General features: G+C 55.4%; 1 protein-coding gene across 1 annotated transcript; it reads left to right on the top strand.

Annotated features, from left to right (window-relative positions):
• The first annotated feature begins 9,052 nt into the window (after positions 1–9,052).
• LOC113596198 (Fc receptor-like protein 6) lies at positions 9,053–14,652 on the top strand. Its single transcript, XM_053209713.1, has 4 exons — positions 9,053–9,103; positions 12,131–12,183; positions 13,205–13,629; positions 14,028–14,652. Exons 1-4 carry the CDS (start codon positions 9,053–9,055, stop codon positions 14,594–14,596), a joined length of 1,098 nt encoding a protein of 365 aa, XP_053065688.1. The 3' UTR covers positions 14,597–14,652.
• Positions 14,653–15,437: the final 785 nt, after the last annotated feature.

Genomic DNA, 15,437 nt, shown 5'->3' with positions numbered 1-15,437 from the left:
GTGTTTTTATGCCAAGTAGTTGGATGTTTTTTGTCTACATATTTTTCTTTTTTAAAATTAATTTATTTTGAGAGAGAGAGAGATAGAGAGAGGACAAGGGGCAGAGAGAGAGGGAGAGAGAGACTCCCAAGCAGGTTCCTCACTGTCAGCACAGAGCCCGATGCGGGGCTCGAACCCACAAAGCCGTGAGATCATGACCTGAGCTGAAGTCAGACGCTTAACAGACTGAGCCACACAGGCGCCCCAGTTTACATATTTTTCCAATTTCCAGTTTTACTTTATTGTGGTGTAGGACGTAGTCATGTGTAAGTTCTGGGTTTGGAACTTAAAAAGGTGTTGGTGGCTTGATATGTAATCCAGTTTTAAAACTATTCCACGGGCATTAAAAAGACAGAGGGGATTCTTTTTTATTCATTCCATATTTGCCAACCGTACCCCGGCAATGACTCTTGCTGGAGGTCCTCTACCTCCCTGTGTGCTTACTTGGTCAGTAGGAACTGGCAAAATCCCCATCCTAGTTGTGTTTTGGCCACTTGTCCTGTTGTTCAGAAACTTTAGGTTCATGGCAAACATGTCTTCATTGCACGTCGTGGTTCTCGGAAATCTCCTTTATTTTACTTCAAGTCTAGGCCTTTAAGTCTCCTTCACTTAACATATCTCATTCCACCTTTTTCCTGTCGAACATGGAGTCACTCTGTTTCGCATGTGTCTCCTGTGGCCGGCATAGGGTGGGTGAAGTATGAATCTTCGTCACTAAAAAGGGTAATATAACATTTAGATGTACCGTCACAACTATTATGTTTGACTTTCTGGTGGATGTGCCTGGATCCCTTGGGGTAGTATAGTTAAAAAAAAAAAAAAGATATCTGATCGCTGTCCCTGGTTCCCGGCATAGAGCTGCTAAAACCTTTGGGTTCTCTGGAGTCATAGGAGTATCTCTTGTTACTCATAAGGAGCCCCTTCACCCATGAGAGTTTACAGGAATAAGATGACATTAGAAAGCTTCAGGATGGGAGCTGGCCACTAGAAGCTTGGACCTTCCCGCCTCTTCTGCACCCCCAACCTGCAGGGAGGGGGAGGGGCTGGAGATTGAGTCTATCGTCGATGGGCAATGACTGACCAATCGTGCCTGCGAAACAAAACCCCCATAGGACCCTTAAATGATGGGATTCAGGGAGCCTCCCAGTTGGCACACACATCCATGTGCTGGGAGGGTGGCACCGTGCGATACACGGGACAGAAGCTTCTGCACGCGGGACTCCTCCGGACCTCGCCCTCCGCACCTCTTCATCTGACGTTCACTTGTGAGCTTTGTGGCAAAAGAGAAGCTGAAGAATATTAGCACTTGGAAGAGTTTGTTTGAGCAAAAACCTTTGGAAGTGGGAAGGAGCGCTCTGCGGAAGCTGGGGAGAGACACACAGAGAAGGCGCAGAAGCAAGAAAGGAAATTAGAGACTGGCCGGAGCTTAAAGCTCATGGGCTCTCTGTGACTGAGTGCCCTTCAGGCTTTGATTTCTTAACGTTGAGGCATTTACAGGCTTCGATTTGGGTTTGCTTAACCAGTCTGCTGCCTCAGTCTAACGGCCTCCTTGCTCGGTTAACTTAACAGTAATGAATTGCCATTGCAGATATAGAGTTTCCCTGAGTTCCGGGGGTTTTTCAGCAAACTGTGGGACCTGTTTGGGGGCGGGGTTGTGGGAATCCCGGATTTTGTAGCCAGGCTGGACGGAAGTGTGAGGGAGCCGGGAACCGAATCTCGAGACTGGCGTCTGAAGCGAGGGTGGTCTAGTGGGACTGAGCCCCGACACCCGTGGGGTCTGGAACTAGCTCCGTGCACCCACTCTGTGCACTTAGTGTCAGAATCGAAGTGATGGGGCGCCTGGATGGCTCAGTCGGTTAAGCGTCCCACTTCGGCTCAGGTTATGATCTCACGGTTCGTGGGTTCCAGCCCCACATCGGGCTCTGTGCTGACAGCTCGGAGCCTGGAGCCTGCTTCGGATTCTGGGTCTCCTCTCTCTGCCCCTCCCCCACTCGTGCTCTCTCTCTCTCTCTCTCTCTCTCTCAATAATAAATAAACATTTAAAAATTAAAAAAAAAAAAAGAAGTGAATCGCAGGGCACCCGGCTGGTGTCAGAGAAGCAGAGAATGGGTTGTCGTGAGGACAAAAACCTTGCGCTTGGCAGAGACGGGTATTTACTTTTAGTGTGTGTGTTTGCCCCTATTAAGAAACACTTGCTATGTAGACTGGAGACCAGTCCCTGCCCAGCCTTGTGGATGGTGGTGCCGCCCGGGGATCAGACCGGCTTCATGTTGATTCTTTGCTGAGGCTGCTTTTTGTTTATGGCGGCTGCTCATGGCAGGCCTTCCCCCCTGCTCCTCGGGAGGCCTGCTGTGCTTCTGGGTGGGGGGGGGGTGCTCCACCTGCGGCCCTCCTGGCCTGTCCCAGAGCCCTGCTCTCCTGCCTTCGCCTGTGCAAGGGCAGGGGGAGTGGCCGAGCTGGGGGAGGAGGGAGGCTCACACTTGTTCGGGGTTGGTGGGGGGAGAGGTGACAGCCACTCCGAAGTCTTTCTCCAGGCTTGTCCCTCCTGCCCTCTGTCTCCCGTAGCCTCTCTGAAGTGTCTGACCCGTGCGTTTGGCAGTCTCCTGTGGACATCGGCTGGGGCAGAGTTTGCAGACAGACAGAAGCTGCATTCTCGTGGGAAGAGAAAAGAAACCACGTGGAAAAGTTTATTCAGCCAACTCATGAATTAATGCGGGGACCAGTAAGATGTTCCAACTGGTCCAAAGAGCGCGTGAGAAGCAGACACGGATACGTAGATACAGATTTGCAATTTAATAAAGAAATGTCAAGCTGAGATCGATGGATTAGATACGAAAAGGGTTCAAGTGCTTCAGGGCAATTCTGCCTTCCTTTAGGGCTGGTCGTGTGCTCCACCTGACGATGGAGTATTTAAAGGTTGTTTTTTTTTTTTTAACATTTACTTATTATTGAGAGACAGAGAGACACAGAGCATGAGCAGGGGAGGGGCAGAGAGAGAGAGAGGGAGACACAGAATCCAAAGCAGGCTCCAGGCTCTGAGCTGTCAGCGCAGGGCCCGACGCAGGGCTTGAACTCACAAACCGCAAGATCATGGCCTGAGCCAAAGTTGGTTGCTTAATCGACTGAGCCACCCAGGTGTCCCATGTTGATGGATTATTTAAAGTGTTTTGTTTTGTTTGAGAGAGAGTGGGAGGGGAGGGGCGCACACACACATGCACAGAGAGAGAGAGAGAGAGAGAGAGAGAGAGAGAGAGAGAGAATCCCAAGCAGGCTCCACATTGTCCGTGCAGAGCCCTATGCGGGGCTCAATCTCACGACCGTGAGATCACGACCTGAGCCGAGATCAAGAGTCAGACGCTTAACCCACCGAGCCACCCAGGCACCCCTGACTATAGATTATTTAGTGGATGAAGAGTTTTGAGTTAGTGTCTTAAGAATTGCCAAATGGCCCAGTCAATAGAAGTCAAGCCCAGTGCTACACTGGAGACACTCAGAAATCTCTTTGGGGGGCCTCTGGGGGGCTCAGTGGGTTAATTGTCCGCCTCTCGGTTTCAGCTCAGGTCACGATCTCACAGTTTGTGGGATCAAGCCCCGTGTCGGGATCTTTGCTGACAGCTCGGAGCCATCTTGGGATTCTCTCTCTCTCTCTGCCCCTCCCTGCTTGCGTGGGCTCTCTCTCTCTCTCAAAATAAATCATCTCTTCGGTCTCAGTGACAGATCATTTTTGTGACAGACACACTGGTTTTCCCTTTTCGCTATTTCTGGCCTGAGTGGAGGTGCAGGACCGGCCCCAGTCCTTAACCATTCGGGCTGTGCTGCGGCCGCCTCCCGAGAGACGCTTCTCATTTCTCTTACTAATGGATTATTGGCAGGCTCAATACAGTCTTGGCTGAACGAGGTGTCTTCAATTATAAAAGAAGCTTCTCCAAAATGTATTACGAATGTCTTATTCGTTTGAAAATGCAAACACAAAAGCTCAGCTAAAGGAGAATTGTGCGATATACCTGTTGAACGGGTAAATCCAAGCATATACTGAGCCAGAAAGCGCCGTGACTAGGAAGGGGCTTGTACTCGCGATCTCCTCGGCGACTTTACCACCGGGGAGAAGGTGAGAGGGAGACCCAGATCCGCCTGCATCATTAATCGCAGCTTTCTTGGGTGAGCATCTCGGCATGCTGGGTGCGATGCCGGTGTTTAAAATCACATATGTTTTTGAACCACATGGTCCCGAAATGAAAGCCACGTACTTCAACTTTTAGGGTAAGTTCCAGCTAGGAGGGAAACACCTCGCTTTCTTAGGGGATCTCCTTGAGTAATTTTCACACTGCATTTCGTTTGCCTCGTACAGAGCCTACAGACGTTGTATTAGTTTTTTGACTGTCTCGTAACACGTTGTCGCACATTTAGCAGCGTGAAAAACACACACAGTCGCCGACTCCCAGTTTCTGAGGGTCAGGAGCCCGGGCGAGGTTTAGTAGAGTCCTCCGCCAGGGGCTCCCAAGACCGCAGTCAAGGTTTCAGCCGGGGTGGGGGGTGGGGGTGGTGGTGCCTGGGTGGCTCAGTTGGTTAAGCGTCCCGACTTCGGCTCAGGTCATGACTTCGGCTCAGGTCGCGATCTCACGGTTCGTGGGTTCGAGCCCCGCGTCGGGCTCTGTGCTGACAGCTCAGAGCCTGGAGCCTGCTTCCGATTCTGTCTCTCTCTCTCTCTCTTTCTCTGCCCCTCCTCTGCTCACATTCTCTCTCTCTCAAAAATAAACATTAAAAAAAGAAAAAGAAAAGAAAAAGCTTTCTCCGGGCTGTGCTCTTACCCGGGGGCTCCACTCGGGGCAAATCTGCTTCTGAGCTCTTTTGGGTTGGTGGCAGCATTAATTCCCTTGGGGCCAGAGGACTGAGGGCCATGGTTTCTTCCTTGATGTCAGCCTGAGGCTGTTCTCAGTTCTTTGCCGTGTGGACCCCAAGCGTCTCCGCAGTGCTTTCCTCATCAGGTCAGCGAGGAGATCCCTCTGACTTCAGGAAGGACCTAGTCCTTCTCTTGAGGGCTTTCACCTGATTAAGCCAGGCCCACCCACCCCCACCCCACCCCACCCCCGCCAGATCCACGTCTCTTTATTAACTCCGAGTCAAATGCTCTGGGACCGTAATTACATCTGCGAAATGCCTTCACCTTTGCCATGTTCTGTGGGTCGGAAGCAGGTCACAGATCCTGCCCACGCTCAAGGGGACATTATTCAGGTCCTGCACACCACAGGCCCGGAGTCATGAGGGTCACCCTAAGGGTCTATCTGCCACAGACCTTAACCCCCCATAGCAGTCAGGGTCCAGCCAGAAAAACAACCACCACACTAGGTATTCTAACAGAAAATATTTAACGCAAGAAATTGGTTAAATAGCTATTGGAGGACTAACAAGGCATACAAACGTGAGGGAGGGAGGCAGCAAAGACAACAGGTGCGGGAAGCAGCCTCCCTCCAAGGCTGGGGGATGAGGGATGGGGAACGAGGTCAGGGTTAGCGGGAGCTGTGAGCTCGGAGAAGGGGTTGTGCTTAGCCTCGGAGTAGAGCCCCACACTGACGAGCTGGGCTCGCATCGCGGAGAAGATGCTGTGCGGCCGGGGCTGGTCCCTGTCAGGGGGAGTCACCAGGCTCGTCCCGGGAGTCTGCAAGAAGCTGGAGACCCGACTGGCAGCTGCCAGGAGGGGGGGCATTGCTGGGCTCAGGTGCCGGGAGCAGCAAGCCTTGGGAAGAAGAGTGCTCCCCACTCGCGCCTTCCGGCCTCCATCCCGCCCCCCTCCTGGCAGAACCTATTACAGTCACGGGCCGGCAGAGGAACAAAATTCAACTCGCGGAGCCCTGCAGCCAGCACCACAAAACAGGCAGGTAGGGGCACACGTGGAACTTAGAGACAATAGCTCGATAACCAGCAAACGCCTTCCTTAGATAAGCCTGCTAGAACCCAGGTCCCGTAGAAAACCCTGCCCTTGGCCTTCTGGTCTAACACTGGCGGTGCCGGGAGTTTAGGTGGTCATTGGAGAACACCTCCAATGTGAGTTCTGAACCAGCCACACGAGCATCAGGGGTTATAAGAACAGGGTACCGACCTTGGCCTCATCACTAACAGTCTCAGCGGTCAGGTGCACAGCCAAATGTGTTTGCTAACATCCCATGAGCTGGACTGACTGCCCCAAACTGCCAGCCTCGCCTGTGGGTTCATGAGATCGCGTGCTCTCTGCTGGGCGGGGGTGGGGGGCTCGCAGGACAGGCAGAGAAGTATCCAGGAGGAGCGCCTGGAGGGGCGGAGGGAGGCCTGGGGGGGCTCCCCGGTGGGGGCTTCTCCACTGCGGAAGGGGAGGGGCGCCCATGGAGTTTTTCAGACCGGTAGGTTTGGAGATACGCTTGGTCACAGCCGGGCTGTGGCTTGAGATCTAGAAACTCCGATTTTTTTTTTTTCTTACTTGGAGGTACTTTTGTCTTTTTTTTAAATTGTGGTAAAATATCCATCACATAAAGTTTAGCATTTTAGCCAGCCACGGTTAAGTGCACAGTTCAGTGGCCTGAAATGCTTTCACGGTGTTGTGCAACCCTCTCCACCGTGAATCTCCAGCACTTTCTCATCGCCCCAAACTGAAGCTCTGAGCCCATTGGACAGTAAGTCCCCATCGCCCCCTCCCCTCTCCCCTGTAACCTCGGACCTACCTTCTGTCTCTAGGAACTTGACTCCTCTGGGGACCTCGCCTAGTGGGATCATACCGTAGCTGTCATTCTGGCTTGTTTCACTGAGTACAATGTCCTTGAGGTCTATCCGTGTTGTAGCAGGGGTCAGAACGTCCTTCTTTCCTTCCTAAGGCTGAATCACACTCCATCGCGTGGATGGACCACATTTGTTTCTGTGCCGATGGACCCTTGAGTGGCTTTCACCTTTTGGTGACGGTGAGTGACATTGCCATGCAGACGTTATGACCGTGGGCGTACAAATATGTGTTCGGAGATGCTGCCTTCAGTCCTTTCGGGTGTATACCCAGAAGGAGAATTGTCAGATCTGCGGTAATCCTCTGTGCATTAGAAACACAGACTTCAGGGGCGCCTGGGTGGCTCAGTCAGTTAAGCGCTGACCTCGGCTCAGGTCATGATCTCATGTTTGTGAGTTCGAGTTCGAGCCCCGTGTCGGGCGCTGTGCTGACAGCTCGGAGCCTGCTTCGGATTCTGTGTCTCCCTCTCTCTCTGCCCCTCCTCCACTCACGCTCTCCCTCGCTCTCAAAAATCAGTAAACATTAAAAAAATTAAAAAAGAAGAAACACAGACTTTAATGGGAAGGGGAGGGGGTCCCAGGGTAGGGGCAGGGAGTCTGTGAAGTGCACATCACCCAGTCTGGAAGCTTCCTGGGGCCTATGTGTGGGGAGTGGGCTCATCAAGTAAAGAAGCCCGCACACCCCTCACCTCCAGGCATGGGGTGGTGAGCCTCACCCTGAAGAGTATGGGCCGTAGCCGAGGCCCACGTCGGTCCCACAGCCGGGACTGGTCGCAAGAGCCACGTGGGACCCTGGAGCCTCCCTGCTCGCCCAGTTCCGTTACTTCTGCTGTGCTTTGCGGTTAGCGCACCGGAGCCTTTGGCCTGGGGCTGTGTGTGCGTCGTCAGGGACAGACTGGACACAGGGGCTGGGAGGCCTTTTCTGGTCTAGGCCCCTCTTGGGGCCAGAAAAGATAAGGCAGCAAGCGGAGGCCTGATGGCTCCTGAGGTTTAACGGTTGTAAGACCCAGGCACCGTCTCCAGACGGGGTTAAACATTCTCTTCTAAAGCATCACTCACCTGGTGGGATCTCAGCACTGGGGCAGGCTGTTGGGTAAACATTTTGGAGCAGATGGCAGGGATTAAAAGAACAGTCTGCCATGGTGGCCCCCCGACACCTGCCGAACCACGTACGGGTAGGGTGCTCCCAGCTCACCGGGCGTCTCAGAGACGAAGTGGTTATGTCCTTCCGTCCTGGCCCGGGACCCACGTAGCTGCACTTGGCAGTCACGCCTCGAGGGTGCCCCGGGAATGTCCCTGGGTCAGCATCGTGGAAATACAAAAGCAGGAGCAGACGAGTGCCCGAGTGTGTCCCACTTCCCCTGAACGCATGGGGCTTGTCAACGGACGGTTCCCAGCGAGGGTCAGGATCTCCAAGAACACCGTCTAGTAGAAGTCTGTAATGAAAGCCACACACAGAAATTCAAATGTCCTAATAGCTACTTTACGGTAAGAGTAATGCAAAAGTCAAAGGAAACAGGTGAAATTCCTTTTAATAATACATTTGACTTATCTCATGCGGCCATAATTTGATCATCTCAATGTGTAATCAACATAAAAATGATTGAGCTATTTTACATTCTTTTTTTTTTTTTTTTTGGCATGGAGTATTTGAAATCTGTGTATCCTTTATTCGTGGCCAGCTCAGTTCAGACTCGCCACATTTCAGTACTTACCCGGCAGGGGAGATACCAAGATCCAGCCAGCCACGTTTCAGGGGCTCGAGAGTCACATGTGGCTTGTGGCACCGCTGTGGTTACTGCAGCTCTAGAAGCCCCGCGGATAACTGTAACGGTGAGCGCTTACGGCGCGACTGCGTGACGCGTGTTCCGTCACCCGATCCTCACACGCTCCGAGGTGGTTGCCGGCTGCTGAGTGACGCAGGTGTGTGTTCGGTTTGCGGACTCGCCTTCCACCTTCAAAGAGCCCGTGGCGTGGCCTCTGCCGCCTCTGATTCCGCTTCCCTCTGCTTCCATCATCGCTTGGCCTTCTTTGATTCTGATCTCTGCGGAGTCCCCTTTAGGAGGACCCTGCGGTGACATCAGGCCCGTCCGGGCCGGCCGGGGTCATCCTTCTCCTTGCAAGATCCTTCAACGAATCACATCGGCAAAGCCTTTTTGTCATATAACGTAGCATCTGTAGGTTCTGGGCTCAGGGGGTGGATGTCTGGAGGGGATATTATGCAGCCTGCGTGGGGGGAGGGGGACTCTGTCTTCACAATCACGGCAGGATGCCGCCGGCCGAGGCCACAGACTTCCTACTTCCACTTGTCATCATCTGTGTAGCCGGAGCGCCCTGCTCCAGCAAGGGCCCCCCCCCCCCCCGCCTTTGCTCCAGCAGATCTGAAGCACCAGCCACCACTGGGGGGGGAGGGGGAGGGAAGTGTGGCAGCTCCTGCCCCTCCCCCCGCCCTGGTGGTTTGCTGGGTGAGGGACTCTGCTGGGATTTATGCCTGTCCTTCCCGCAAGGGAGCTGGAAATTCGTGAGGAGTCCTTATTTCCTGGTTTTTGCTTCTCATTTTGGGGGAGAAGAGGGAGGAGGCTGGCCAGCATCATTGACTAGAAGGGGCGCCTCTGACCTCCTAGAAGGGGCCTCAAACGTCATCTAACCTGCCACCCCAGCCCTGCCCGGCCACCACCCAGCCCCACCGTGTCTTAGCCAACACTGACCTCCAACCAAGCTTGACCTCTCAAGCAAGTCATTTGCTTTCTAACAAAGATCTTTCCAATGAACCCACCGAAGTCCTTGGTAGCCAGTAATAGAAACCGACTTGGATTAACTTATGCAAAAAAAAAAAGGTGGCCAGGAAACCTCTCCTTGGGGAGATCGGATGTCTTGCTTTTCCTGACAACTTGGGGATTCCTTCCCTAGGAAAGGGAAACTGTGTGCCTCTGACTCCGAGAGCACAGGCACTCCTCAAACACCCACCTGCTATAGTTGCCTGACCCCACAGGAGGGTTGGAGAGTCACAGACCTGAGGGAGCAGCGAGGCAGGTGCTGGGCCAGAGAATGAGTCCCGACGACGGGAGCCTGGTCAGGGTGCCTAATGACTGAGCAAGACGGGGCGGCAGGCAGACCTTTAGTGTTGTTATGCAGTGCGTGTGTCTCAGGTGGGAGGGGTGCTGGGAATGGAGGAGATTGTCCCCGGAAGAAGGAATCACAGGCTCTTCCCAGAAGCGCGCCTGGAATGATCATTCTAGTGGGTGGCTAGGGGTCAGTGCTCCGCGACAGAAACGGAAGGAACCGCAGACGTGTTGCTGATTATGGCCCCGCCTCCCCTGACCTTGGTCTTGCTCCCAGGGTCCCAATCTTCTCTCCCACCCTTATTTCCACTAACCCCCCCCCCCACACCTGCCCCATGCTCCACCCAGACCCGGCCCCCGATGTTTCCCAAAGCATCCTGGGATCTCCCATCTGTTTGTACCGGTGCCTTCACACGCAACGTGTTTATCTCACTCCGGGCTGCCTCCAGATCCCTTCCCGCCGCGCCCCTCCCCGAGCCCTCCAGCTCGGCGGGCTGCCCCCCCCCCCTTCTACTCTCCTGTTACTCTGCTTTGTGTGTCTGTGTGTTTGGTGCTGTGTGGCCAGACTGCCTGGGAATGAGGCCTGCCGTACGCCTTCTCGTCCTCATTTCCCCCCAGCACAGTGCCTCACTTGTGCAGAATCAAATAGATCTTTGTTGAGTTGAACTGAAGTGGAAAGATGGCCTACGCTATTTTCTCCGTGTCATTCACGGCAAAGAGTCCCACAAGGGTCTCTTCCGGTCAAGAAGGTAGCTTTTGGCTACCATCTCCTGACTCTCCACTCCTGCCCTTTGAGGCTCAGACTGATTTAAAACCCTTGGCCTTAAATGCCAAAGCACATTTGCCGAAGTGAGCTCCCGGCTCCGTCTGACCTGTTTACCCAGCACTTTGCCTGCACGTTTACAAACCTATTAGGACAGTTGCCAGGCAGAGACATGGTGTGGCTTCCTCTCATCTTCCCAGCACGGTTTGCATATTAAAAGAAGAACTTGGGGAAGGTACTGACCAGAAAGAAATCACTGGAATTTCTCGTGTATTGGAGACGGGCCCCAGAGAGATGGGATGCGAGGGGCTTCTCGGAAAGAACCCAAGCAGCTTCAGCTGTATGTAGCCTTCCGTGCCCCCTGCTCTGTAATCAATACGACCACCTCTCCCTACTTCTCCCTTCCCGTCCCGTTTCTGCAAGGTCTGCTCTACGTAGGGGTGCTCCTACGTAGCAACTGAACTTGCCCAACCAGAAGTTAAAGGGAAATAAAGCGGGCAACATCACGAGAGCCGGGTAACTACTCCTGAGGCGCAGACCTGGTGTCCCGTACGGAGATTCGCTTTTCCCACAAAGTTGGCATCAGACTCGAGCTCGCCTTTATAAAGTGCCCCGGCCCGACCCCGGGGCTTCTTAGAGGACAAGGAGGCTGTCATCTGCCTCTTTTCCTTGTGCCTCCGGAGGCCGGCCGAGAGGCCAGACAGTGGGGAGGGGTACCCCAGGGCTGGCTGCACAGAGACCCTGAAACCAGCATGGCCGGAGGCTGGGCGGAAAGGCTCCTGGCAAGCTTATGAGGAGCTACGGTCAGGTGGGGCACTTTCCAGATCTTTCCATGAAGAGAAAGTCAGGGGCTCGCTGACCCTCCACACCTGTGACTTCTCTGTCCGCCCGGAAGTGGTCAGCAGCCAGTCTTGTCCCGACACCCGTCCCGGCTGTGGATCCCTGTGATGGACAGCCTACCGGGTCCCTTATTTCACATCCCTGCTGTTTACAAATGTCTGTCTGATGGGACCGTTGTCTGGCTGAGGTGGGCACAGCCCTTGTCTCTAGATCAGTTGGAGGGGTGGCCCCACCTTCCAGAGCTCAGGCTTCGGCGCCCATCCGCACAGTGGCATATCCCACATCTGGAGGCCAGGGTGGCCCCGGGGGCTCTTCCCGCCTGCTCCTCCCTCTCATCCCGGTGCCTAGTGACAGACATCTGGGTCTGCGTCCGCCCTGCCCTTTCTCAGCCGTGACCCCCGACGCACCCAGGCCTCCCCACCAGCTGAAGCCCAGGCCTGCCAGGGACATCCTACGGGGACACTGAATCCGAGAATGCGATGCCAAAACCGACTTCTGGCAGAAGATCCTTCTTTTTGTCTCTGAGTAAAGAGCGCACCTGCTAACCTCACCTCTTCCACTACCACCTGCGACACGGTGGAGAACACCAAGGATGTGGCTCAGGCCTCCCGCCTGGGCATTGGCCCCCTGGACTCTGGCTCCCGGGGTCTGCTCCCACGTCCTCTGCTGCTCCCCTGTCCAGGACCTTCTGGGCAAGGAGCCCGTCCCTGCAGGGGGCTGGGGGGCCGTCTTCAAGTACGAGGGCTTGACTGAAGGCCGTATGGGGAAATAAGGGAGGTTGGAATCTTTCCTTTAAAAAAAATTTTTTTTTTACATTTATTTTTTTTGAGAGACAGAGTGAGATAGTGCACAAGTAGGGGAGAGGCAGGGAAAGAGGGAGACACAGAATCCGAAGCAGGCTCCGGGCTCCAAGCTGTCACCACAGAGCCCGACGTGGGGCTCGAACCCACAAACCGTGAGATCATGACCTGAGCCGAAGTCGGACGCTCAACCGACTGAGCCACCCAGGCACCCCAGAAAATTTTTTTTTTTAAGAACAAAGAAGGGGCACCTGGGTGGCTCAGTTGGTTGAGCGTCTGACTTCGGCTCAGGTCATGATCTCGCAGTTCGTGAGTTGGAGCCCCGCGTCGGGCTCTGTGCTGACAGTTCGGAGCCTGGAGCCTGTTTCGGGTTCTGTGTCTCCCTCTCTGCCCCTTCCCCGCTCACGCGCTGTCTCTCTCAAATATAAATAAACATTAAAAAAAATTAAAGAACAAAGAAGCATGTTGTGAAAGCTGTTTCTTCCCAATCCTAGCCTGTGACTTACCCAGTCTGCTGTCTATAGTCTAAGAAATCCATATGCATAAGCAGACATATATGTACGTGTGAATGTGCGTGTGCATATTTTAAAAAGCACAAATGGAGTTTCACTGTACACGTGGTTCCACACGTTGCATTTAATTTTCTTTTATTAACACTTTATCATGGAGCTCATTCCAGACAGTAGGTATTTCTGGACCTACCCCTTGTTTCTCATGGCCACAGTAGATTTCACTATATGGCTGGACCGTAATTGATTTTGCCGGTTCTTCATTAACAAATGCTTTAACTGGGGCAGCTGCGTGGCTCAGTTGGTTAAGCGTCTGACTCTTGATTTTGGCTCAGGTTATGATCTCATAAGTTTGTGACCTCAAGGGTGAGGAGAAGAGGCAGGGGAGAGGAAGGAGGGGAGGAGGGGAGGGGAGAGGAAAGCAGAGGCCCCGCCCAGGTCTGGCAGGAAGGCCTGGGGGGCGGGGCGGCTCAGCAGGTGCCATCCAGCAGCCTGTGTCCCCAGGGGGAGGCCTGAGGCGGGCTTGGTGGGGGGGGGGGGGACAGAGGGAGAAAACGGCCACGCAGTGTGTGGCTCCGGGGCCACCCCGTTCCCGTGTCTCACAGCCTGGCTGCACCTCCGAGCCTGGCCAGACCCCGTGTTCGAGGGAGACGCCCTGACTCTGCGATGTCATGGATCGGCCAACAAGGCCCTGTCCCAGGTGAAGTTCTACCAAGACGGAAGATTACTCCAAACCCCGAAGACCAGATGGTCCCTGTCCATGGGGACGGCTACCCTGGAAAGCAGCGGCCAGTACAGCTGCTCTGGGAAGGTGGCCTACGTCCCATACCTGGGCAGACAAACCTCAGAGCTGGTCAAGGTTCAAGTCCAAGGTGAGTCACCAGCTCAGGGGGGTCGGGGGTGGGGCTGGGATGCTGCTCAGGGATCTGGTCTCTAGAGGTCAGCAGCTGTCCCTCTGGCTGCCCCTGATGCCGGGCGACCACAGGGCCCCCGTCTAGAGCCAAGGGAAGGAAGTGCCCTGAACCAGCCTGGGCCAGACCCTTCCCCTCTGGGGACCAGCTGACCCCTACGGCCCTCTGGCTTTGGCTCGGGACTCCAGAGAGGCTCTGGCGGTGTGGGTCGTAGCTGGGAGGCGGGTCCTGGGACACAATGACAGGGTCTCCCGTGGGGCGTGGGGCTGTGACCTGGGATGCGCTCTGGCTTGGACCCCGGCCTCTGGAGACTCAGGGTTCTGGAGGCCCCCCCTGAGCCTGGGCCCACGTCTCCCCAGAGCTGTTCCCGCCTCCTGTGCTGAGCGCTGTCCCCTCTCCCGAGCTCCGTGAGGGGAGCCCGCTGACCCTGAGATGCCAGACGAAGCTGCATCCCCAGAAGTCGGCCTCGAGGCTCCTCTTCTCCTTCCACAGAGATGCCAGAACCTTGCAGGACTGGGGCCCCCACCCGGAGCTCTACGTCCCAGGAGCCCAGGAGAGAGACTCTGGGCTTTCCTGGTGCCGGGCCACCCTTGAGGGTGGTGTGGCCCAGAAGCAGAGCCCCCAGCAGGAGGTCAGGGTGCAGGGTGAGTGGCAGAGGCCAGTCCGCAGAGAGGTCCACTCCAGCAACAGGGGAGAAGGAGATGCGGCGGGCTCCACGGAGAGGGCGCCGGCACACGGGGAAGAGTGGAGGGGGGCCAGGCTTCCTGAGGGTCTGGAGCCCACCTGCACACAGGGCCCCGCGCCCGCCTCTCTCTGCTCCTTCTCCCGTGCGTGCCTCTGTGGGGCTCTCCCCGCCTCTCCCTCTAACAGACGCTCGGCTGCCATCACGAAGTGTCCGGGTGGTGGGGCGGGGGAGCTTCAACAATGAAAATATGTCCTCACTGTCCTGGAGGCTGGAAGTGGTCTGTCGAGATGGTAGGAAGGTCAGGCTCATGCTGGGTTCCCTTCTTTAGGCTTCGGGGGTGGGGGGAGGGGTGGGGGAGGAGACCCTCTGCTATCTCTTCTTCTCAGGGTGCTAATGTCGCCATGAGGCCCCGCCTCGTGACCTCCCATAGGCTGCAACTCCAAAGACCATCTCTTGGGGGGGGGGGGGCTTCGGCATACGAATTTGGGGGGACACAGGCTTTCGGTACACGGCACACCCCGCGGCCTGCCTTGTCTGCAAGAGAGGAACCTCTACCTGGACCCTGGCGAGACCGGCTCAGAGGCCCCGGGCCCTGGGCGCCAGCTCTGAGCTTGACTCGACGTCCTTTCCAGACACTTCTGCAAAGCCGCCAGGCCTCCCCTGGTACCGCACTGGGTCCACATCACCTACTCGGCCTGGGAATCCCTCACCTGGTCACAGAGCAGAGAGGGGTGAGGCCTGTCCACCCCGGAGTCCACCGGCATCTCCGTGCCGTTCCTCCTCCCAGAGAGTGCTGGGAGATGTCCCTCTTCTCCTGCTCAGGGCCGGGCACCCCCCTGCCCCCTGCTCCCACACGAGCGGCACAGCCAGCTCACAGAGGGGCTCAGAGGCTGTGGGCACACGGTGTCCCTTCGCTTCTCCCTGGGGGTGTTACCTCCAGCGACGGGCAGCGGTCAGGGGTCCAGTCGCGCCTGGACGGACGCACTTTGGAAGGTTGGCGCGTTTCTTCTTTCCTCCTCGTCACCTTGTCTGCAAGTGAACTTAACGTTGTGTCGTGCAGAATTAACTTTACCCAAGGAGAGGT

The sequence above is a fragment of the Acinonyx jubatus genome, chromosome E4, assembly GCF_027475565.1.
Source record: "Acinonyx jubatus isolate Ajub_Pintada_27869175 chromosome E4, VMU_Ajub_asm_v1.0, whole genome shotgun sequence".
Classification (NCBI taxonomy): Eukaryota; Metazoa; Chordata; class Mammalia; order Carnivora; family Felidae; genus Acinonyx; species Acinonyx jubatus.
Note: the sequence above shows the minus strand (reverse complement) of the source record. Positions and strands in the feature narration are given on the sequence as shown.